This window comes from Drosophila hydei, unplaced genomic scaffold (assembly GCF_003285905.1).
Source record: "Drosophila hydei strain 15085-1641.00,03,60 unplaced genomic scaffold, DhydRS2 tig00000379-arrow-arrow-pilon, whole genome shotgun sequence".
In the NCBI taxonomy this organism is placed as follows: domain Eukaryota; kingdom Metazoa; phylum Arthropoda; class Insecta; order Diptera; family Drosophilidae; genus Drosophila; species Drosophila hydei.
In genome coordinates this window covers 662923-687422 of record NW_022045720.1, presented here as the reverse complement: position 1 = coordinate 687422, position 24500 = coordinate 662923, and the positions used below count along the sequence as shown (strand labels likewise).

The following is a 24500-nucleotide window of genomic DNA, read 5'->3' as shown; positions in this document are numbered from 1 at the left end:
ACTACTCTACTACTAATCTAGTCTCACTACTCTACTACTCTACTACTACTACTACTCTACTACTACTCTAACTACTCTACTACTACTCTAACTACTACTCTACTACTACTCTACTACTACTCTACTACTACTCTACTACTACTCTACTACTACTCTACTACTACTCTCCTACTACTCTACTACTACTCTACTACTCTACTGCTACTCTACTGCTACTTCTATACCTTTACTACACTTTTTCTACTATATGGATGCTGTCAAGCTGCCTCCATGTTATATTTGTTTAATGTCCTTTATAAAGAGCGTCTGGCTATGCTATTTATTTAGACAATCATTGCATAGCTTTACATCTTTGCATACCAGGGTTTTTATTAACGGCTTGTCCCTTCTTTGCCTTTGTTTTCAAGTTAAAAAATGTGCCCATTTAATAGAAAATTTGATAAGCAGACACAGGCTGTCCTTTTTTTTTAATTTCATTTAATTAAATTATATCTTAAGCTTTCGTGGAATCCTTAGAATAATGAAACAAACAAAAGGCTCTTGAGATGCAAAGGCAGCGTCCACCTTAGTATTCCTATTTATAAATAGTATAGCAAATACATAACGAGCAAAAGTTGAGGACGTGTTGAATAATTAAATGAAATTAATGAAAATATTATGAATCTTTAGTAAAAATAGTTTCGTTCTATTCACAGCTGCTTCTGTGGCCGTCTCCTCGTGGACTTTGGTGGCCATCAGCTGTGAGCGTTATTATGCCATTTGTCATCCGTTGCGCTCGAGGTCCTGGCAGACAATTAGCCATGCCTACAAGATAATCGGATTCATATGGCTGGGTGGCATCCTGTGCATGACACCGATAGCAGTATTTAGTCAATTGATACCCACAAGTCGCCCAGGTGAGTGCGCGCCCGCATTGCTTGCTGTCGATGCTAAGTAGCTGCTGTGATATTTGCCGCAGGTTTCTGCAAGTGCCGCGAACACTGGCCCGACCAGGGCTACGAGCGTTTCTATAACATAATGTTGGATCTCATCTTGCTGGTGCTGCCCCTGCTGGTGCTCTGCGTTGCCTACATCCTCATAACACGCACTCTATACGTGGGCATGGTTGTGGGCAAGGATGTGCGAATGCCGGCCAGCAGTGGCAGCACTCAGACAATGGCCACGGCCGCTATAAGCGCTACGCCTGGCAGCAGCAGCTGTGTTCTGGTCCTGAATGTTACGGCCGAGTACAATGGTAAGTGGCGAGATATTTTACCCAACGCCCCCAAATCCAAATTGCCCGACAACAAATGCGCATTTTATGCCCAAATGTTCACAGAGAGCAGAAGCAGCAACAACAACAATGCCGCAACAAGAACAGCAGCAGCAGCAGTAGCAACAACAACAACGACACTTACAACGACAACAACAACGACACTTACAACCGTAACACCGGCTAAGACCCCAACAGCCTCGCCAAGTCTACGCGTACACGATGCGGCGCTGCGCAGGTGAGCTGCGTAGACACATCTAACCCTTGACCCCCAGCCAACGACCAGCCTCGACACTTCGTATTATCATATATTAGTCATGGACCCAAATTTCGGATTGGCACAAAACGCACTGCCATTACCATAGCCAAGCACTTAGCATAATTAGCTAGCAAAACTAAAGAAATTTACAAACATTTCAATGAACTCGAGCTACACAAATTTCCAATTCGGCTTTGATTTGATTTGATTTTTTTTTTTTTCGAGCAAAATTGTTAGAGTGAAGTTAAATGAAGCATTGATTAGTAGAGTCCAAAGTAGCTAGTCGAATGAGCTGAGAGCCCAGCAGGTTTATCTAAGACAAAGCCGAGTTAATATCATCAAAGGTGTTAAGTCCCAGCTAGATCTGAGTATCTATTTGGCCTCTTCTATACTTCTAACAACTTTCGCAGATCCAACGAGGCCAAGACACTGGAGAGCAAGAAGCGCGTGGTCAAGATGCTGTTCGTGCTGGTGCTGGAGTTTTTCATCTGCTGGACCCCGCTGTATGTGATCAACACGCTGAGCATGTTCATCGGGCAGGCACTGTACGAGTATATTGACTATACCACGATCAGCTTTCTGCAGCTGCTGGCCTACTCGTCCAGCTGCTGCAATCCCATTACCTATTGCTTCATGAACGCCAGCTTTCGGCGCGCCTTTGTCGACACGTTCAAGGGCTTGCCGTGGAAGCGAGCCGGCACGGCGGGCGGCCAATTGTCGGCGAGCCAGGCGAACGCCAACCCGGGCCTGGCTATGGGCATGGATACCTGGCGCACACGGTCGCGCCACGATCAGCAGCTGAATTCGGTGGTCTATACGAACAGCGCCGTGGCCGCCGATAGTCCACAGCTCTAAGGCTTCGCTGCGATCCTACGGACATTTGGATTAGTTGTCTATCTAACAATATTGCGTGTAAATATGTAAATGTTGCTTGGTTCATTTTTTTTTGTAGCTTTTTTTTTTACATAACAATTTAATAATTAAGTACTTTTGATGTTTCAATTACAATTCCTAAGGGTTCAAACAATAAAAATCAACTAATTAAATAAATTAATTTCGCTTCTCAAATATTTGAGGAACGTGTCCATGTGCAGCTTGATCCACGTGTAGAACGATCTTAGCCAACGTTTCATCTGATTAATGGTGGGCAGTCGAATGTGCCACACCTCCACATACCGTCCATATTCGTTAAAGTAGCCGGAGTCCCACTTGTCGCTATACCACTGCTCCAGTGCCTTCATGACATTGGTCTCATCATTCAGCTTGCGCCGCTCATCCAGGTGCATGACAAACGGATTGTAATTGATTTGAATGGCGCTCAGGTCTATATCAGACAAGCTATTGCGACAGTTTAACTCATAATTAAATTCCACGACCTCTTCATCATCGTCATCATCGTTATCATCGTCCAGACTGTAATCGGGGTCTGCTATGTAAATGGAGTTTGTACGCTTCCTGTAGATTCTCTTTAGCTCCGACCTTTTCACCAGCTGGCAATTGAGGTACACGAGATCGTTCAAGAAGATGAGACGCCGTCTATGAAATGTGAGGGCACGTAGGGTGTCGCGCGGGTTCTTATAGAGCACATAGAATGTCTTATCGCTGTACGCTCGCATCGTTTCCAGCGTACCCATGCGGGTAAAGAAGTAATAGATGATGTGATATAGATGATCTGGCACATTGCCCACACGTATCCAGCGGCCAACGACTGTCAACAGACGATTCGATCCGAATCTGGACGCACGCCGTTTGCGCAACTTTGGAAACGGCTCCAGGTCACTTCCTGCAGTGCTGTCATCACTTTTGGGCAGCATCGGCAGCGATCTGGTCAAACAAAGCTTTGGCCGCGGCACCTTAATCTTCTCCAGACGCAGCCCGCTCAGAAAGATCTCATCGTTCGGGCCGCCAATGAATGGCGGCAGGTAACAATCATCGGGATGATTGCGACGCCAGCGCTCCTCAAAGGTGTGCAAATTCATTTTTCGATTGCTTCTCACGCTTACTCTTAAGTATATATGTATGTTTAAGATATATTTCTATTTTTTATAAAACTAAATTGTGTTGGAACTGGTTGTTCCATCGAATCTGACTCAAATCAACCGACAGAAATGAGCATGTCAAAGATAATATGAACGGGTCACTAGATCTTGGACAGTATTTGGATATATATGATCAATGTGGCTTACTTATGTTTATACGAGGTCTGTTCAGAAAGTATGGAGAAAATCAACAATTTTGAAAACAAAAAACCCACACTCAATAGTTGAGGGTGACCCTAGTAAAAAGAACTGCAATAAAATAAATATAGTCACAACTAGCATATTATTTATAGCTTAATTTTGAAACTACATTCATGCCATTAGTTAGTTTATTTAAATTTTGCCTAGCTCAGTTCAATATGTGTGACATTATTTGAGTAACTGCTGCCTGTATGTTGCCACGTGTATGCACGTCTAAGCTTCAATTTACCTTGAACGAAATTATTTTTATTATTTTTACATAATTCTGATCAACTGGCAAATCTTAACACTAATGTAAGCAGCTAAGCACTATTGATAACTAGAACTAGCTGGAAAAAATGTAAGCTAAAATAATATTATTCTTGCTTGGCTAACATTTTTATAACGTGTGCTTTTTTTTAAGTTACACAATTTAAAAATATAGTTAGGAAATACAGAACTCTTCAGTAATAACAAAATAATTAGTTTTGTATAGCAAATGCTATGACATTATTGCATAAATATAGTTTTGGTTTCAAATAATTTTTTTAAGCATATAAACCCATGACTTCGCTAACTCATAGCACGCACCAAACAGTCATTTGCTGTGAATGAATACATTAATTGGGGGATCACTAAAAGTTTGTGGATTTCGCTTGCTTGAAGAGCGATAATTCCATTTATTTACATATTAATTTAACCAATAGTTGGCTTCATCATTCTGTTAGCCATAAAAGGGACAAGACACATGACAAGTTGGTTGCACAGAGCCATTCTTTTGATTAAAACTTTCAATAATTTGCAAGCGTTGCTCTAGCTTAGGTCTGCTCCTAGAATGTCGAATCGAATTAAACTAAAGCTAATTATGAGTTATCAAATAAAGCAGTAATGCCAATTTTTAAGTTGAAAGACTCTAAAAAGAACCCTTTGTATATGCTTAAGCAGCTTGGCTAGAAATACTTTCCGAAAGTTTATTATTCAATTACCCACACTTGGACACAGCAACTGTGGACTGCTGTGATGAAAATATATAAACTTGATTAGATTTTTACAACATATCAATTTCTTTAAAAGGCAACAGTCGACGAAGCAGTACAAGCAAACGTAATGTAAGAAAAATATTTGCTAAAAATAAACTTGGGCGGAAGCTCTTGAAATGTGATAAGATGAAAACATCTCGACTGATTTGCATAGCTGCAAACGCTGTTGTTGTTCATGAAATAGATTATAAATTTCTTGTTAATTACACTTGCCCCAGAAATATATGTAAAGCTGATCGAAGGCCTTAGATGACGCTTTGTTATTGTTAAGGAGACACGTGTCTGTTGCTGCTGTATTAATTCCATTGTTGCAGCTAATTAAGATGTACCCATGGACCGAAGCATGAATATTGTTGACAGGGGCTGCTGGCCAGGCTGATTGTCTTGTGGCCAAATTCAGTTACTTGCAACACATCAGGCCAAGAGCCAGAGGCAGAGGGCGAGACCTGTCTTGCCAGGGCTCGTAATTGTCGCCACAGTTGCTCTTAACGTACAAGTGCCAGCTTCTGTTGCAACTACCCAAATGGCCAGCTCAAACGTCGCCTGGGTTGAGCTGGCCAACCCTTGTCCGAGCCGTAAGCGGCTTGGGCCCGACGTTTGCTGTTGCCGCTATCGTCGAGCTTGCAATTAAAATGTTCATTTGGGCTGCATCAATTATATAAAAAACCAACAAAAAAAAAAAAAAAAAAAAAAAAATCAAAGATGAAAAATGCGAGCCGAGGAAAGTAGAGCGAACGAAGCACTCGGCGCTCTGTGGACACTCGGCTAAGACTTTTGAAAGCATTTTAAGCTGCTTTGCACATTGTGCCATTAAGATTAAATACGTTAATTTCCGTATCGCATCAAACAGAAATGACATCGACTCAAGTCTCCTAACCAATTTGGCTGCCGCAAACGAGCTGTGACAAATGTGCCTGGGGATCAATTTCAAATTAGAAGGCCCAAACATGTTTCGACCAGTTGCAAAAAAAAAGGTGAAGTCAAGAAACATTTTCATTGAGATTTCCCTGTGGCCAAATTAAGTGAGAACTAAAAACAAAAAAAAAATGCTAATGACTATGGGATGGGGTTAATGATAATGGGATGCATTGTTGTCGCTGCGCTTTGTGTCTGATGCATTGCTGTGGGACTTGCCTTCGAACTGTCAACATGGCTTACATTAAATTGGTTTATAAGCACAGCCCTAAAAACATGTTTATTGACGACTTCACACTTAATCGTTACGCTGGAGACCAATTTGATAAAGAGCAGCTGGAGAAAATTGTCAAACAATGGGCATTTTCAATAGTATTTGTTTACTCTGTCAGAATATAAAATAATACCTTTTCTAGACCATTTTCATTATGAAGAACTAAAGACAAAACATGGAGAAGAATTAAATTTATATGATTTGCAGAGGGTATGAAGGATATTCCTTTCGATGTGAAAATAGAAATTAAAAATCTACGAGATTCGGGGTGAAAATAATGCTGACATATGCTGTATTCATTATCTGACGAACCAATACAAAATTTTACCCTGTGACAAAACTATGTTATGTTATGTTATGTTATGTTATGTTATGTTATGTTATGTTATGTTATGTTATGTTATGTTATGTTATGTTATGTTGCGTTATGTTATATTACGTTAATTTATGTTATCATAACATAATAAAATTATGTTATGCTACAGGTTTGTTATGCTAATATAACATAATAAAGTTATGTTATGTTACGTAATGTTATGTAAACGTAACATAATACAGTTATGTTTTGTTACGTTCTGTTAAGTTAACACAACATAATAATGTTATGTTATGTTACGTTATGTAATGCTAACATAACATAATAATGTTATATTATGTTACATTACGTTACGTTACGTTATGTTATGCTATGTTATATTATGTTATGTTAACATAACATAATACTGTTATCTTATGTTATGTTATACTAACTTATGTTAAATTATAACGAGTTTCGAACCACTGTGCACTGCTGCTGATTTGCATGCATCTGGATTGCAAATGTGTGGGTGGTGTGCATTTTGATTCCGAGCTGATGCCTGCTCAACAATGTTGGGCACTCAGACAACTTGTGCTTGGGGAGCACCGTGAGCTGGTTAGTTTTTAACGGTCTCATTAATGAAGCTGCTAACGGATTGAGAGCGCGAGTAATTCACCTGCTTAAATTAGGTTAACAGCGCTGAATCTGTGCTTCAGCTGCAATCACATCGTCTGCTGGCTCAACGGGACTTACTTGCCAACTAATTTGTCAGTCTAGCTGATAACTTAAGCAGACCAGACCAGAGCAGACCAGAGCAGACCAGACCAGAGCAGACTGTCTGTAGATGGTGTGCTGCCAAGCTGACAGAGAAATACTGAAATTTGCATTATATCTTTGCTTTGCTTTATTTCTTTTGTTTTTTTTTTGCATATGATGCGAATATCCAGACAGGGACGCTGGCAAGTCAAGCAGAGGGTTGCTCCGAAAGTTTTTATATTTAAGCTAATGCATATTTGTATCATATAACAAATATATAGAAAGAAATATATTTATACATATAAACAGTTAACTTAACTGTTATATATATATTATATTTGTTAAGTTCATATGAATTCAATGACTCTACGTTTGACTCTCGCCACAAGCTAAGTCTACACTCGCTATCTCACTCTTTCTCCATCTCTCTATCTGTCTCTATCTATCTCCTGCAAGAAGCTCCATGCCACCAAGGAAACTGTTGTTAGTTTTTCACACAGCATTTTCTTTGTGCCTTAAGTAATTTAATTTATGTGTTTCACACACACACACACACACACACATAGACACGCACAAGCTGTCAGAGAGAAAGAAATAAAAAGCACAAAAATTAGAGATCCGAGTACACATAATAAAAACAGAAATAAGCGTATCCACATGCTGGCCAAATATGTTGGCTATGCCATGTGTAGTGATTGTCATCGTTGTTGCTGTTGTTTTATTCTCTAGTTATTTACATAGTCACTGTGACAAAAACCAAATTGTAACTGCCTTCGGAATTTCGGTCCCTCTAACTTACCCATACGCTGCTCTGCTGCAGCTGTGCCGTGCCGTGCCAGCGCCCAAGGACGTTTCGGCAAGGCAAGGCATGATAAGGGGACTCCCTCGAACTTCGGCGTTTCCCGCCTCATATTGCTTCATTCATGGCACTTTCTGCGGCGTCGGCAAAAGCAACAAAGCCAAATAAACGAACAAAGTCGACAGAAATTATCCTTGGCTTGGCGAACAATTATTACACTGACCGACGGAAGTCGGCGAACGTAAGCGTTGTATAGAAGCAGCGCGTTACCTACCTGATGCCAGGCTGTTGTTGCCGCCGGCAGGGTAAGCAAATTGCGGGGCTCATAGCCGAAGCAGTAAATTGTGAGGTTTAGATTTGCGTTTGCCTTCGGATTTCGGGTGGGGTGAGTTTTGTTTCGCTTATGCGCATATATTACTCAAGCTGGCCTAAAGCCGAGTGCGGAAAGATTGCAATAGCTGAGTTATGAGCCCTGTGCATTGGCCGGCCATACATGCACGATGTGGCACAATTAAATATTTGAAATATCGTATACCCCAGTCTAAGCTGGGGCCCCGCCAGCAGCAACGTGAAAAACGACAACTCATTGTCGCCCTAATGAGGCTATTTGTTGGCATCAGGTGACATTATTCATGAGCTCCTTTCAGCCGACGCTGCACTGGGCGGGCGCAAGGTCCGTGCTCAATATTTTGCCAAAGGCAAAATTTAACCACAATTGATCTATAACGAAGCTGCGTTCAGTCTGATTTATTGAGTGGGCTTGGACAATTTGTCGGCTAGACGTTCCTTGGCTTTAAGAGCATCGCATATGCTTCAATATCTCCGACTTGTCTACGTGAGCTAATGGAATGTGACTATTGGTAAGTGCATTTTCAAGGCAAGTAATGTCCTAGGCCTTACTTTACTCTCTGAGCCAGACATTGAAATTCCGACTTCATTTATATGCCTAAGATTCATCGGGTCTAGAGACCTTGTTAGCTCAGCCTCATTATACTTTGGCCTAGTTTCAAACTTTCTCTCTCTGTGGGAATTATAACAAATTATATAATTTAAAATCATTAATTGGAGCTATGTCTGCATATAAGATCGTGTGCTACTCAGCTACTCAGACCAAGCCAAGCTGAGAGCCTTGCCCTTATGTGCTTAATCAAATGAACTCCAAATGAAACTGAGACTTTAATCAAATGCAAATAAATATTCAAGGCACGCATCAAGAACTTGGGAATTACCGGCCCAGGCAACGGCTCGAGTACCAACCACAAACCGTGGCATAGCCACAGCTTGAGCAGGTCAATTGATGTGGAGCCCGCTGAGGTGGGGGCGGGTGGCAAACAGTTGGCTGGCGTACATCCGGCCGAGGCATCAGCTCCCCGCGGTCAATCATTAAATAAACAAACGTCAAAGATGAGGCCAGGCCACTTGAACCGTAGAGAGGAAGTGGCTGGCCAAACTTCGACGGCGATGTTGCCCATGATGATGATAATAAAGATGCATGATAGTTCCCATCAACTGGCTGGCTGAGCAAACGCAGCCACGAGCGATGCTCGCCCTCAGCAGGCGGCAGTAAAGGGGTCTATATTGAGATATTCTTGGCACTGAAATGAAGAGTTGCGGCTAACATCAAGCTCGGCCAGAGTCGGGCCCAAACAGTTAATTTTGTGTGTGTGTCCTGGTCATGTCTTTGCCGTGTCCTGGACGTGTCCCAGCGGTTTGCCAGCTCTGCTCTCCTCCTGCCCACCTCCAGGCGAACTTGTAAATGAGTGCGAATGTATATCCTGGACCAATTATGCGTGAGCAACTGTGTGGAGGCAATGCCCGCTGGCAATTACGAATCGTAAATGGAACAGTTAAGAGCAAGGTTATATTTAGATTATTCATAAACCGTTTGCCCCGACATGGAGGCCCCCCGGCGATATCTGCAGACGTCGTGACAAATGCTCCTTCCGCTGCGACACGTACGTTCATGCCACGACAGCGACAAATACCATCGACTCGCACAATAATCGATGAATTTATCATCGATGTGATGATGGCCACCACCAGACCCCACTCTTTACGCTCTCTGGCACCTCTCGCTGGATAAATGGCTGGCCATAAAATCTTATGAAAACTTTTCATCTCTCGCGCTGTCGTCTGAGAATCCGCTTCATTGGCCCACTGTCTTCTAGCTCCCTTTGCATTTGTGCCATATTGTTAATTATTTGTTATCCCCCCACCCCCCTGCGCAACAACAGCCACCCAGCCACCCAGCCACCCAGCCAGCTAGCCATGGAGGCCATCCAGCGGAATGCCTCGACTGTAATTTGATTGTTCCCAGCTTTGTTGTCGTAAGCTTCTGCTGTTTATGACACTGCGGCGTGCTCTTCATCTGCCAGCGATCCTCTTATAGCCACAGCTGGTAGCACTTGATGGCCTCCTCTCTGCCTCGAATCCTCTATGTAGACCCCAACCGAGCTCGATTATGAGCAAATGCTCAAGTAATGCGTCCAATTCCTTGTGGCAAGCGGCTCTCTTTACATTCTGGCTTGCCGTGAATGCCAGCAAATATAAATGTAATCATTTGTAGCTGAATAGTTTCAATGCTTTGCCACAGCTGAAGCGAGCCAGCGACTCCACGAGGGCGCAGGCATCTAATTGAACGCAAACGCATTCCATTTACTCAATGTTGCTGACCATTTCATTAACTAGGCGACGCTTCCGTACATTAACTTGTGTTGCTTAGCAATAGAAAAAGTTAGCTGATTCCGATTTGGTCAACCTCAAGTTTGGACTGTGTCACAATTTGTCCAAGTGCAGCTGAGCTCCGGTGCACTGGTCTAACGCTTTTGAAATGCCAGCAAAGTCGTCCGCAGCTGGGGGACAGCTGTGGCTGGGGCAATGATATACGAGAGGCAGGAAGAGTTGTGTCATTTTGCGAGAAGCATTTGGACTGCGGCAGGCAGACAGCACTTTCGCAACACTTGACAAATGGGGCTTGGGGCGAGGAGAGTGAACACCAGCAGGCCCTTCATTCCACTCGGGTGACTTTCACGGGTGCTTTGACCCTCTGCCAGCTGTTAATTGTTATCGCAATGACCATGGCGACAGTAATCCACGACGTTATGCGGTGTCATCGCACCACTCCTGCCGGGCGTCACAGCATGTCATTGAACGTGCCTTGAGGGCACAGCGTCGAGATTCCATTGACTTCTGTTTGCGCCTTGTATCACAATTTATGTTGACCGCATATTCTATTCAAGTGCAGTAAGGTTTCCAGCCAACAGGAGGGCGCCAAGTCAAACAGATCGAGTCTGCCAGGGCTTAAAAATGTTTTAGAGTTGGCCACACTGAAATCAATTGAAGTCAACAAACAAATAGGCATTCAGGCGCCTGTGGATATGATTGTGTTTGCGAAACGGAAATTGAATTTATATTCAAAGTTTAGTTATAGCTAAAGCCGGCGGCTGGACTTTCGATCTGCTTCGGTCCGGATAAGCGATGCAATTGCATTTGGCTGCCGGCATCTACGGGCTCTGCTTACAGGCCACTAGCCACTGTCCACTGTCCTTTGTCTCGGTTACAAATGTCCGACTGCAAATAAAATAAAGAGCAACCGTTAGCCAGGCTGTTCGCCTGTCCAACCGTCCGGCTGTCCGGCAAAGCGACGTGATGAGTCCGCCTCACGGCTGATTGGAAAAAAATGCACGGCAAAGCGTAAATAAATACTCGCGTGTGCAAATATGCAGTCAGTCGATACAAACGATGCGAAATGAATTTACAGTTGAGATGCTGTGAAAACATATACAAACAAATACCTAGCTGTAAAAAAAAAAGTGAAAAAGGAAAACGCCATATCTGACGTTCGGCAGCCCGCGTGGGCAGCAGCCCATTCGTTAGCCTCCAAATGGGCGTACTTAAAGTATATATAAGCTCGGTTCTATTTGAAAATCGAGCTGCCAAACAAACTATATAAATATATATATATATATATGTATTCTTAATCAGGATCAACAGTCGACTTGCAACTCGATGTGGCCGCGACCCTTTTTCACTGTCGTAATTCAGGTTTCGTTTCACTTTAAACGGAAAATCGATAAGATTTTAGCTTCTGTTATATAATCAGCCGACAAATGAAGCGAAAATACTGTGAAATAATGCCGCCTGCAACTGCCAGCGATAACATTTCATTATTCATAGCATCATTAGCAATTTTGGCATTTTAGTGCGCAAATTGACTGAACGTCAATTGCGGAAGCGTGATATTAAAACAGGTGAGAGTGCGTCAGCCGGCAGTGCTCGACTAGCAGATACCCCATACGACAAAACTTAGTGCTTAATATCAGAGCGACTTTGCTGGGGTCTTAATGCATATATATCTAAGTTCCAGAAGCTGTCATAGAGCAAATTTATTGGGCTGCATGCTGTAAGTATTGCGCAGCTAAAATGTATAAAGAAAACAACTGAATTTGCTGCTCAGATCCTCGAGCCCCAGCCTAAGTGCATGAAATAACTCAATGAAGCAGCGCATCCAAGCCAGCTCGCTTCTAATCAGGCTAATAGCGACAGGCGAAGCCTGAATAGATCTAAAGAGCCTGAAATATTATCGAATAGAATAGAACAGGAATGCAGTATGCCTAGTTAAGGCTTAGAGAAATTAAAAAAAATTTATATTTTTGTCGATGTATTTTTTTTTAAGTGTTATACAACTCTAAGCTCTAGCAAGGTATAGAAATATGTTTTAAAAATCAATGAAGTTAACTTTATTAAATAGAAACTTTTATGACATTAATGTTTTAAAATACAAAGTCAACTGAAACGTAAACTTTGACAATTATCACAATTATCATAAGCTTCAACGTTGCTGAAGCCATAACATAAAGTGCACCGCACAATAATTTTCTGTGAATGGATTGGTGGCTCGCTAAAAGCTTGTGGAGTACCCGAATTCTCAGTAGGAGAATTCAGTTTATTATATAATAATAATTAAATTCAGTCAAAAATGGGACTCATCATTTTGTTAGTCATAAAATTTAAGAAGTGCACAATAAGTTTGATGAGCTGAACTTTTACTTTAATACAAATTTCAATAATTTACATGAGTTTTATTAGTTTGAGTCTATTTGTAATAAAATGTCAAGCTAAACTCAGTAAAAACACAGCTATCACTCGTCAAATGGATTGTCGAATAAAGCATTGTTACTAGCTGAAAATTGTGAGCCTCTAATAAAAGCACCTTTTATATATATATATTTATATATATCTGCTTTGCCACACGCTAACCTCTTGGCCAATCTCTGCAGTTTCCAGGGTACATAATAACGAGAGTAATTAAAACAAGCCAATTGATTCGATAAATGATTTAAACAATATTAAATCGAAATATGTAAGTCTTGAATATTCAAGTTGTTTCGTAACAAATTGAAATTGCAAATATTTGGATTCGCTAGAGAATCATAGAGCTATGGGTATACATATATGTCGAGTGTGCATAGAGCAACTAGCGAGTTCAGCTCAGCAGTCAATGCAATGAATTTTGTGTGTGCCTTAATGGCTTTAATTTTTTTGGCCTCGTTTTAAAACCCTTTTTATCTGTGGCTCTTGAAACAGAAGTGTCGGCACGTGCAGCACGCCATTAGCTTTGATGTCTGACTACATTTGTGAGACTAAATAGAAATAGAAATAGAAATAGAAATAGAAATTGTTATAGATACGCATCAAGCGTGTGCGTGTTGTGGACCTGCCGCGCATTAGCGCATTAGTTGCTGAATGGTTAGACATTTGTGGCACGTGTTGCGCCAGTTATTGATATTGTTCAGGTATTAAGTATATGTATATATATAGTATCTAATATAAGTAGTTCTCGCTAAGTGCCTTGACGGCATATTTTTAATTAAAAATTGTGGAAACACGCACGCACATGCCTACGCACCTGTTGGGATTCAAGCTGTGGGTGTGGCCAGGGACGGCCCGGCTCGGCTTGGCCTGGGCTGGGCTGCCACTTAACGTCGGATGTCTTGAAAAATCATAGCAGGAAATCAAAAATACACACAGCTGACGCCATAAATGAGATAACAAGTTTGTAATTTCGGCATAATTGCCCCCTCTGAAAGGGCAAGCGTGTGCCAGCCGTGGGTTAACTTCGGGTAACACTTGACTCCCGATGTACATTTGATTCCGCTTAAGCTTAGGCATCGTGCTGATGCTGCTGCTGTTGCTGCTGCTGGCACAGTTGTTGCTCGTTTTTATTAAAATCAAACTGGTATATTTTTATGCCAAGTTTGGGAAAACTCTCGAATCGTCTAAGCTGGAGGCTCCCTACACATGTGCTGCCAAATGCCAGATGCTCCACATGCCAAAAGCAAATGACAGCCACAGCTTCCCCGCTCCGTCAGCCGCCGTCGCCGTCGCCGTCGCCGTCGCCGTCGCCGTCGCTGCCGCTGAGACCCTAGGGCCTAGGCTCATCTAATTAAGTTCGCATGAAATTTATAACAGGCATTCGTTTGGCCTTCTGCGTCGAGTGACAGCCTAGTCTAGTTCGCCTGGGCTTGCAACTGGATTGGGCTCGGGCTCGGGCCAGATGTGGGTGAACATTTTTATGCTTCGCTGCCTCGAATTATGGCTTGCAACAATTACCTGGCTGGAAACATTTTTTAGTTAACTGGCTTTTGCCTTTGAAGTGTACAATTAATTGCAACAAAACATTTTCGTAGAAGTTTATTTTTCTTTTAGACTTACAATTTGCTTTTGAAATGAAACTAAATTGATGATAAAACGAATTTATTTTAAAGAAATATGAATTTCTTTCTCTCCATTGGGTTCGCTGCGCTTGGCTGCCTTAACGAGAAATTTTATTTTAATCATTGAAAAAGATTCTGCCTAATGATAGCTCGAGTTTGTGTTAATTTACTTGCTCAAATACAAGTTATGAATTCAATTAGATTAATAATTAATTTTAGTGACTGTACTAGAGATGTTTTATAATCCTTGTTAAGCAGCTTAAAACCATGGAACGTTGACAATTTATGTGAAAATGTATTGAATAGTCTAGAAGATGCTGTGGCCGACCATTTATGCTCTAAATTTTGTTGCTGTATGCTTGATCAGAATTTGTAGCCGTCGATCTTCCTTTTCAATCGTACCTTCCTTCTGTGATCCTTGCTTCCTTTCTTAAGGTAGAGATATTCTTTAGCTTCTTTCATTCTTCCTTAAGCTGGAATATGCTGGAGCAGAATCCATAAACTCATCTAACTAGCCTCATCTTTGTTGCTTCCTTAAATTATACATATTCTAGAGGGGAATTAATTGCAACCCACTAGCTCTCTTTGTCCTTCCTTCTTTGATTCATTCGTCTGTTCTTCAAGTTGAGATATTCCTGATCAGACTCAATAGCCTTAGTCTCTTCTTCTGTTTTTCCAATTTATATATGCATTATTTTCCTTCTTCCTTCCTGAAAGTAGAGTTATTTTTGAGTCTCTTTCATTCCTCCTTTCTTCCTTAATGTAAGGATATGCTAAAGCAGTATCAATAAACTCATCTTACTAGTCCATATGCTAGCCTCTAGCTAGCTCAGCCAAATCAGTTGCCGCAAATAGGCAGCCTTTATCCATCCTTTTTCCCTTTAAAAGAGAAATACTTTTGATCGGAATCCATAGTCTCATTCAACAAGCATTTGCCGTCCTTCCGGCCGTACTTAATGTAACTAAACCTGTATCGTCCTTCCAACCATATGCAAATCGTCCTCCAGTAGCAAGCTCAAATCAACTACACAAGGATACACAAATATTGAGTACTCTTTCCATTGCTCCCTCCCCCAGTGCCCCATTGCTCGTGATGTGTATAGAAGGAAGCTTAAGTAATTGAAAGAGTTGTAAGGGTATTCTTTAGTCGAACACTCTTGCTGGTTCTTGGGGCACTCTTAGTTGCTTTTCAACACAGAAACTCGTGCCATGGCTTATAAACACGTTTTAGGGGTAAAAACGTACTCAGAAAATTGCATTTATGGAAAACAAAAATTATTCAATAATCCTATTAAAATGGATTTAGAATGTGGAAGCACAGCACTCGTGCAGGTGTGTGGCTATGAGTGTGGATGTGTGTGGGTGTGTGCTCATGTGTATTTTGCTTGGAGCATCTTCTAGTCGCGCTGCTTCAACTAGAGCAGAGTCTTAACTCACTTATATGTTATTTATTTCAAATAACAAATCTGTTGAATATAGATATGCATAATGGAGGATAAATTCATGTTTACGTTGAGTCGCATGAGTTAAATGTGAGATGCCAAGAGAGATGCTTGTATGAATTGCAATTGCTCAATTTTCACATTGACTTTGGTTATTTGGTCTTTAATGTGTTGGGCTTTGCTTTCTAATCCAATCCAATTCATAAAGGAATTAAACGCTTCGTGCGTTGTGTCTCGTCTCGCTGGCTAGGGGCAATGGCTGCTGCAATTCAATTCAATTCAATTCAATTCAAGTCAATTCAATTCAATTAAAAACCTAATGAAACGAGAGCTCAGCTGATTTGCTGATGGTTAAACAAACAAAGCAATAAACATTCCGTCAGCCAGATTTTCTTGTCTTTGCCTCCTTTTAGCGAGTGAACCGAGGCATATTGGGCCTTGTCTTGAAGTGTGTCCAGGCCTTGAGTTTTTTTGAAAGCACTAAACATCTTATGACGTGTTTAGCTTACTCACTATGTGCCTCAACTGGGGCTAAGACTCTTAGAAGTCTTAAAGACTCTAAAAGCTGCAGCAGGAGACTTTGGAGAGTCGTGTGAGGAGCAGAGAATTGTTAGCTGATCTAACAAACCAATTAGAGTATAGATTATTATATTATTATTATTATATTGTTATTATTATTATTATATTATATGACGACTCAGAGCGAGAAATGTTTCTGCCTCTGTCAAGTGGGAAGAAAGCCTCAAGGACTCTACGATTATTTCCGATGGATCGGCAATAGGCATAAACTATTCTCTAAGAATTGTTAGTAAGTTCGGCAAACAACTATTTCTATTGCGCACAAATCGAGCTGAGCGCGTATTATGCAGTCGTTGGCAGCCGACCGCATTGCTTTTAGTTATTTTATTTGGCCGCCTCAATTATTTGCTGTTGTGTTTGCGCTCGTTGTTGTTGGTTGATTTGGACTGCGGAATGCTGGCGCTGGCCTTAGTCCGAGCGCGTATATTGCCACAAAATATTTATTAAATTGTAAACACAATGAATAGGAGAGTTCTCCGTGCGCTTTGTGCACGAAATCAAAGCAAATATTCCCCAGGGTGCGACGGACAGCCGGCCAGCCGGACAGACGGAGCCAAGTATATTAAAAATGTATTGACATGTCGCCCATTTGGCCGTAGGGCCAACAGCTTAAATGCTTCACCTAGCCGCTGCGAACGAATTAATTAAGTGCGTAATCCCCTTTGACCGAATGGTACACAAGAGATTCAATAGAATTTCACAATTTTTAAATATATTTCAGCTCTTTTATTGCCAGCCTGAGGTGCGAATCGTAGGTTTGCTGTTGCCAACGGCTCGCCTTTAAGCCCCAGCCGCTTGCACTGCTTTAATGCCATCGATTTTTGCCGGCCATCCAATTATATAGCGCTCAACTGGCCGAGTCAGCAGCCAGTGGACATCTTTACTTTATCTCCATTTATTTGCTTCTGCCCACTAGCACAATATTTTCCTAAATTGAGCAGAATCAGCCTTTGCACGCCCACGACGAAATGAGCACAAAATTGTGCCACTTATCGCAATCAAAAGACGCTCAGATAGCGCTTCAAATGACATACGCATGGAAAAGAAAAAAATGTATATTTGGTGCCATGCCTTGCTGTGTGCGACGGCGGCTGACTGTGCGTATACGCAACGCATGCACAATTAAATGGCAAAGAATTTGCATGTGAGCTGCAAACCACAAACGCAATTAAAAGAGAGTAGAGAGAGAGAGAGAGAAAAGCAGAGAAATGGTAGCTATGAAAAAGAATTCAATTAGCACTGGCAACAAAATGGCAAAATGGCAAAATTCTACTCAAGTGACTTGAGCACAGAATATTTGCCTTGCCAACAACTTTTATAGCTGCAGCCAGACAGCTGCACATATACATATATACACTTCAACCTATTGAAATCGTTTAATTATGACATGACAACAGACTTGTATACACTCGAGTCCATCTAACTATGACCAGCTACAATTAAATTAAGTACAAGTTTTCAAGTATCAAGTGTGTCTGTGGGGAATATTATGTTTCATATGTAAAAATATATATGTACAATATATAATACTATTGCATTCCCCTGTAGGCAGCTCAGACTCCATTTAATATTCATTCATTTTGTCTCTTCTTGTCTCTCGCATCGCCTCTCTGCTAGCCTCAGCCTTCGTCTTTCATAACGAAATTCTACTTAAAAGCTCTTCAAACTCATACTAACTTGTTATGCGAATCAAATAAATCTCTGATACACATCGAATGTTTTATTTAGAGCTACATAAGTTCAAATCATAATTAAATAAAAAATGTTTATTTAAAATAAAAAAAACAGATTTAATTAAATAGAAAAATACTTGACTTTAATGTCTAAATACAATATTGGTTATGTAACACTTTGCAATAAATGAAGTTTGAAGTTGTTGACAAATTTGGCGAACAAATCCATTATTTTAATAGAAGTTTCAACAATTTGCCAGCGTTGCTCAAGCCCAAATAAAAAAAAAAAAATAAAATAAAATAAAATAAACTTAAGCTGTTAAATGTTCTTTTAAAGAATACAATGTGGCCAACTCCCTCTAGTATATATATCACATATATTCTACATAAAGATATATATCATATTATATATAAGACCTAGTCCATTGGAGTCTTTGTATTTTATGTCAAACTGCAACTCCAAATTCTAGCTACAACATATTCTGATCAATTTCAAATTTCATTAGCTTAAAATAATTTGTGAAAAATATTATAAAATTTCAGTTGGATTTGCTTCTAATAAATAATTCAATTCCTTGGTAATACAATACAAATTAAATAATATTTTTTTTTAATTTTCTGTTTTTTTTTTTAAATATTTTTCATAGCCTTTGCTGCGCTTCTCCTTTATTTGCTGTATAAAATAATTTGCGTTTTACCTTTGAAACATGAACACATGTTGATTACTGTGTGCCCAATGCACATATTGCGTATACGACATGTGGCTTGGGTTATTTGATAAAAGGTCAGTTGATCCTGGGGGCGGGCAGCCGACAGTTGCAAATGTGAAATGCTTTTGGTTTTTGGGGCTTATTAAAAATTCAATAAATACATACATATGAAATATTAACAAGCAGTGTGGCCAGCGGCCAAACGAATGCCATTTGAATGTGAACAAAAAGGCAATTCTTGCCACAAAGTTCTAGGCACGTTCTGCTGGCAACTTAAAGAGCTTGAAGTGAGTGAGACCGAAACCGAGACCGAGACCAGAAACTAATTCGATGGCAGCATGACTATTATATCATGTTTGGGTTGAGTGATCGTTCCTAATGCTTAAAGTTGTTGTTGTTGTTGCTGATGTTGATGCATTGCCACAAAGAAATCAGTGGGCTGGAAGAAACGTCCGCTGTGGCGACAACGTTGACAATTTCGATTTAATGGGCGGCGCGGCGGGCTGCATTGCAAAATCAAGCATTTCCAGTAGCCATTTCCAGCCGCCTGGCAATTGCCCGTTGCGTTCTGTTTGCCTTTGCCTTCTGCCTTCGCCTTTGCCTTCGCCTTTGCGAGGGGTCGTTCGATGTTGCTTGGTTTCGTTTTTTGGGGGCGCTTCCGCTTCCGTTTCCGCGTCACTGCGTCGAGCCTGTGTGAAATATTTGCGGACCGAAACGCATAAAAATGTTGTAAAACAAAGTGAGCTGCGACCAGGAACGTGGCAAGTGGCAAGTGGCAAGTGCGCCCGAGCCTACAAACTAAACTTTCCTTTATTTATATATTTAAAAAAAATTTAGAGTGGCAAAAAAATATCAAAAAGAATAACAAAAACAAAACAAAAGAAAATAACATAAAAAAAAAACAAACAAACAGAAATAAAAGTGAAAAATAAAGCAAATAAAGGCTTTCTCCACTTGAACCAACCATTTTGGCTGCGCTCATGTGGGCGGCAGTGACGACTGCTGTCGCCGGGCCAAAGGCAATGCGAAGCCAAACGTTAAGTACGACTTCAGCAACAATAACAAAGACTGAAACTGCTGAAGGAACTCTTCAGATAATCACATACGCTCAAGTGTAATTATAGATGTGTGTGCGTGTGTGTGACATGTGGGCCGCTGTGTCCTTGACTCAAACAGCTGGCAGACAAACTTATTCCCAGGCGGCTTCTCACAGTGACAACCACAGCGGCACCACCACCAGCAGCAGCAGCAGCAGCAGCAGCTCACCAAATCAATTGAAGTTTATTGCTCTTAAAGTTGTCACATAATTGCCACTCATAATCTATGTATGTGGGGTTTAGTTGGGCTTGTGCCTAGGTTGGATTGTAACAAAAGTTGTATGCGCCTCACTCGATTAGGCAATAATGAATATTTAGTGTATGCTATGTTAACTTCTACACATATCGTGGGCAAGGTAACTCGACTTACGATATTCAAGTGCTGCTTAGTTGGCTTGATCCCGGGTTGAAAAGCTCGTGCTACTCAATTAGTGTGTAATGAATATTGTGTGCGTGCTCTGTTAGCCTCTTCAAGTAATGTTGCCGAGATCGTCAGCCAAGTAACTTGTCTTACGATATTCAAGTGTTGCCTAGTTGGGCCAGGCGAGATTTGTAATGAATATTGTGTGTAGAAGCTCTACACGTATATATGTCTGGGTTGGGCGTGATGCTGCTGCATTCCCAGTGAGCTGCATTCCCCGGGCTCTATTTGACTTTCTTTCATTTTGTCTCTCAAGGGAACTCAACCTCTTGTCTCTCGCACAGCCTCTCTGGCTGTCAAATCACGTTTTTTGCACTTGCTACACAACACTGGCAGATTACCCTATGAAGCTGACATTGTATCTTCCTTTTGAGCTTATACTATATATATATATATATGACTGTAAATATCGTAAGCAATGAGACCTGTTTTACGATATTCAAGACTCTTTTTGCTTAGATTTATTGCCTTTATGGTGTCTGCTGAATTATTTAGACTTATGTAAACAGTTCACAGACTTCCCATTCCATTAAGTTGCTGTGCTTGTTATTTCATTTGAATTGCTTTTAATTGTCGAGCTACCTTTAATCGAATCAATCAATATTTGAACTTAAAAGTGTTTCAAGTATTTGGCTAAACGCCCTCGGCTCAACTCGCTTTCCATTGGGCATTTATAAACAGTTGGCTTCGCTGCAGGAATTCCAATATGCCAACTAACATTGGCTACTTGCCAGCAAGCACACACACACACACACACACACACAGCACACAAACACTACTTTAACTTGTTTGTAGCCTGGATAACTGGGCATGGACACAGATGGCAGTCATTTAAATACAAACAGCAATTTACGTGCTTTTGGCCATTTAACTTTCAAGCCGAGCAATACAAACAGTGAGACCTGCAAAAATGCTTAACTAAGTAAATACCCTGTAATGTGACCTTTAGCATTCACATTGTCTTCCTAGAGATCAAACGTGGAGCACTGGCTCCTTTTGAATTGCATTCAAGTCCTAAAATACTTAGAGCCTGTTTAGCCTTTGTAAAGTAAAGCAATTCTTGTGATGTTCCATAGCTTAACGTAGGGTATAGAAAGTGCAGCTGTATGCAATTGCGCTAGCCTGGCTTTTTGGCTATGGCCCAAACTGTGGACTAGATACTGTGAGCTAGCCGAAAGTGCAATCAATGCACAGTCACGTTGCAATCAGACCTCAATGGCTAGCAGCTCGACTGTTTCGTTGGCCCTCGCTGGGGCTAGAGCCGATCCTGCGTGGCCGTGAATTGGGTGTGGCTGCGGCTCTGTTGCTGTTGTTTGTCGCACACACACAGAGCTAAAGCGAAATTGTTTCTGATGTATGCGCTGAAGGTGAAGGCGAGGCATTCTCCTGCCTTCAGTTATGTCTAGAAAATATTTACCCAACGGGAATCTCATATACTCAGCTGAGTTGGGCTATGAGGCCGCTAAAACTATTTGACAAGCGTTTTTAAAGGAGGCAGCAGCAGCAGTGTATGTGTGTGCTTAGCCAGCTTGTTGTCAGCCAAATTGGACAACGTTGAATAAACTGAAAATGCAATTACATTTTCTCATCCTTCCGCTTGATTATCGCAGCCCATTCACAGCTCGCAGGCCGTGCTTGAAAAATTTTAATTGGAATATTTGTTGGGTCCGAGTTGCAGCCACTTTTTGGGCCAAACTTTCCGGGCTGCCCAACCCACTTTCATTGTCTATGAGTTTTGGCTTTGGCAACAGTTTTGCCAAATCGACGCATCCAGCTGGAATTGTTTTTGGCCATTGCAAGGTCTGGAGCGTAATTAACAAATGGGATGTCTCTATCCAATGAGAGCTGCTCTAAGCTCATTTCGAATGGCTGCAGCGAAACGATGCTCAGCACTAAATAGCACATTGGCCCATTGAACGGCAACTGCGTTGGCAGCAGCTGGCAAAAGGGTCAAAGCACCCAAAGCACACGGAATGCCAAATCAATTGCGGAGTGTGCACTGTAGTAGCTCGGCTGGAAGGCACTTAAAGTGACACTCTTCGAGTGCCAGCTGCCCGGACGCTCCTTGACCAGCCGAAGCCAGCAGCTCTTAGACATGGCAAGCTGAAACAACTCTTTCTGCTTCCTGCTTCTGAGCCCTAGTCACATACTTTGCTGCTTATGCGTCTCGGTCATCTCGCAGACGTGAGCCACATTTCTGCTATTTCAAATTGTTTCAGCTGCATTGCTTCCAGGCACCAAGTTTAAGATTGTCCAAAACGGAAGCGTGAAACTTCTCATTCAATTGAATTGCAATCAGAATCTCAAAGTTAATGTCCGCAATATTCGCCCAGTTAACGCAATCAGTCAACAACAATTGAGTAAAAGGAATGCAGTTGAATTCAATTAGATGCGCCCTCGTTGAGTCGCTGGCTCGCTTCAGCTGTGGCAAAGCATTGAAACTATTCAGCTACAAATGATTACATTTATATTTGCTGGCATTCACGGCAAGCCAGAATGTAAAGAGAGCCGCTTGCCACAAGGAATTGGACGCATTACTTGAGCATTTGCTCATAATCGAGCTCGGTTGGGGTCTACATAGAGGATTCGAGGCAGAGAGGAGGCCATCAAGTGCTACCAGCTGTGGCTATAAGAGGATCGCTGGCAGATGAAGAGCACGTCGCAGTGTCATAAACAGCAGAAGCTTACGACAACAAAGCTGGGAACAATCAAATTACAGTCGAGGCATTCCGCTGGATGGGCTCCATGGCTAGCTGGCTGGGTGGCTGGGTGGCTGGGTGGCTGTTGTTGCGCAGGGAGGGGGGGATAACAAATAATTAACAATATGGCACAAATGCAAAGGGAGCTAGAAGACAGTGGGCCAATGAAGCGGATTCTCAGACGACAGCGCGAGAGATGAAAAGTTTTCATAAGATTTTATGGCCAGCCATTTATCCAGCGAGAGGTGCCAGAGAGCGTAAAGAGTGGGATGGGGTGGGGTCTGGTGGTGGCCATCATCACATCGATGATAAATTCATCGATTATTGTGCGAGTCGATGGTATTTGTCGCTGTCGTGGCATGAACGTACGTGTCGCAGCGGAAGGAGCATTTGTCACGACGTTTGCAGATATCGCCGGGGGGCCTCCATGTCGGGGCAAACGGTTTATGAATAATCTAAATATAACCTTGCTCTTAACTGTTCCATTTACGATTCGTAATTGCCAGCGGCACTCGCTCCACTCACCTCCTCAGAGTTTCGCACGCACAATTGGTCCAAGATATAGATTCACACTCATTCACAAGTTTGCGCGCCTGTTCGGCTGGCTGTGGGGCAGCTCTGTTTGCAAAGACGTAAGACATGGCGAGAACATGACCAGGATACACGAATGAACTGTTTATTGCCCAAGGCACTTGCTTGTGGTTAGGGCTCCCTGGCCAAGCAGTGGAGTGGAGCAACGTTTTGAATTAACCTTGATTAATGGCTTCCAATCGATAACTAAATTCGAGCAGAGCTTTACGCTTAAACTGAGCTGTTTTACACAGCTTTGCCACCCTGCACATAATCAAACATATCGTAGCCAGCCAAGTGGCTTTATGCTGAGCGCCTGCTTATTTAATTGGACCGCGAAAAGCATTGGGAGTCAGCCACTGTCGGATGTGCTGCAAACTAGTTCAGGGTCGTTGTCGCTGTCCTGTAGCCGTTGCCACTGTCAATGGCTTTGCGTGCCTCGAATACTTACTTGGCCCGGATTGGAGGCTTAGTTTTTAGCGTCAGGTTTCAGCTGATATACATATGTGAGTGTCCCAACAGGACCAGGGGCAGTGGGTGCTCGCAACTATTTGAATTTGCGGCTGAGTGCTTAGCAAAGGGATATAGTTAAACACAGAGCCACAGGAGAGCATCGAATCGAGTCGTGCCCCTGCCTGGGCATAGGAATTGCAGTCATTTAAAAGGGAATTTCACTCTACTCGTGAGAGCTTTTAGGTAATTCACAATAGGCGTAAAGGGTTCCGGGCTAACATTACATTTGATGGCTGCTGTGACAAAAAAATGTGGCACGGGGCGTATG

General features: G+C 41.8%; 1 protein-coding gene across 1 annotated transcript; it reads left to right on the top strand.

Moving 5' to 3' along the window:
- Positions 1 to 695: 695 nt before the first annotated feature.
- LOC111595958 (gastrin/cholecystokinin type B receptor) lies at positions 696 to 2366 on the top strand (the record flags this gene model as incomplete). The annotated part of the gene is made up of 4 exons (XM_030224171.1): positions 696 to 896; positions 959 to 1238; positions 1329 to 1490; positions 1922 to 2366. Coding segments are annotated over 4 exons (1088 nt in total), but the record flags the coding sequence as incomplete, so codon positions are not given.
- Between the last annotated feature and the right edge of the window lie 22134 nt (positions 2367 to 24500).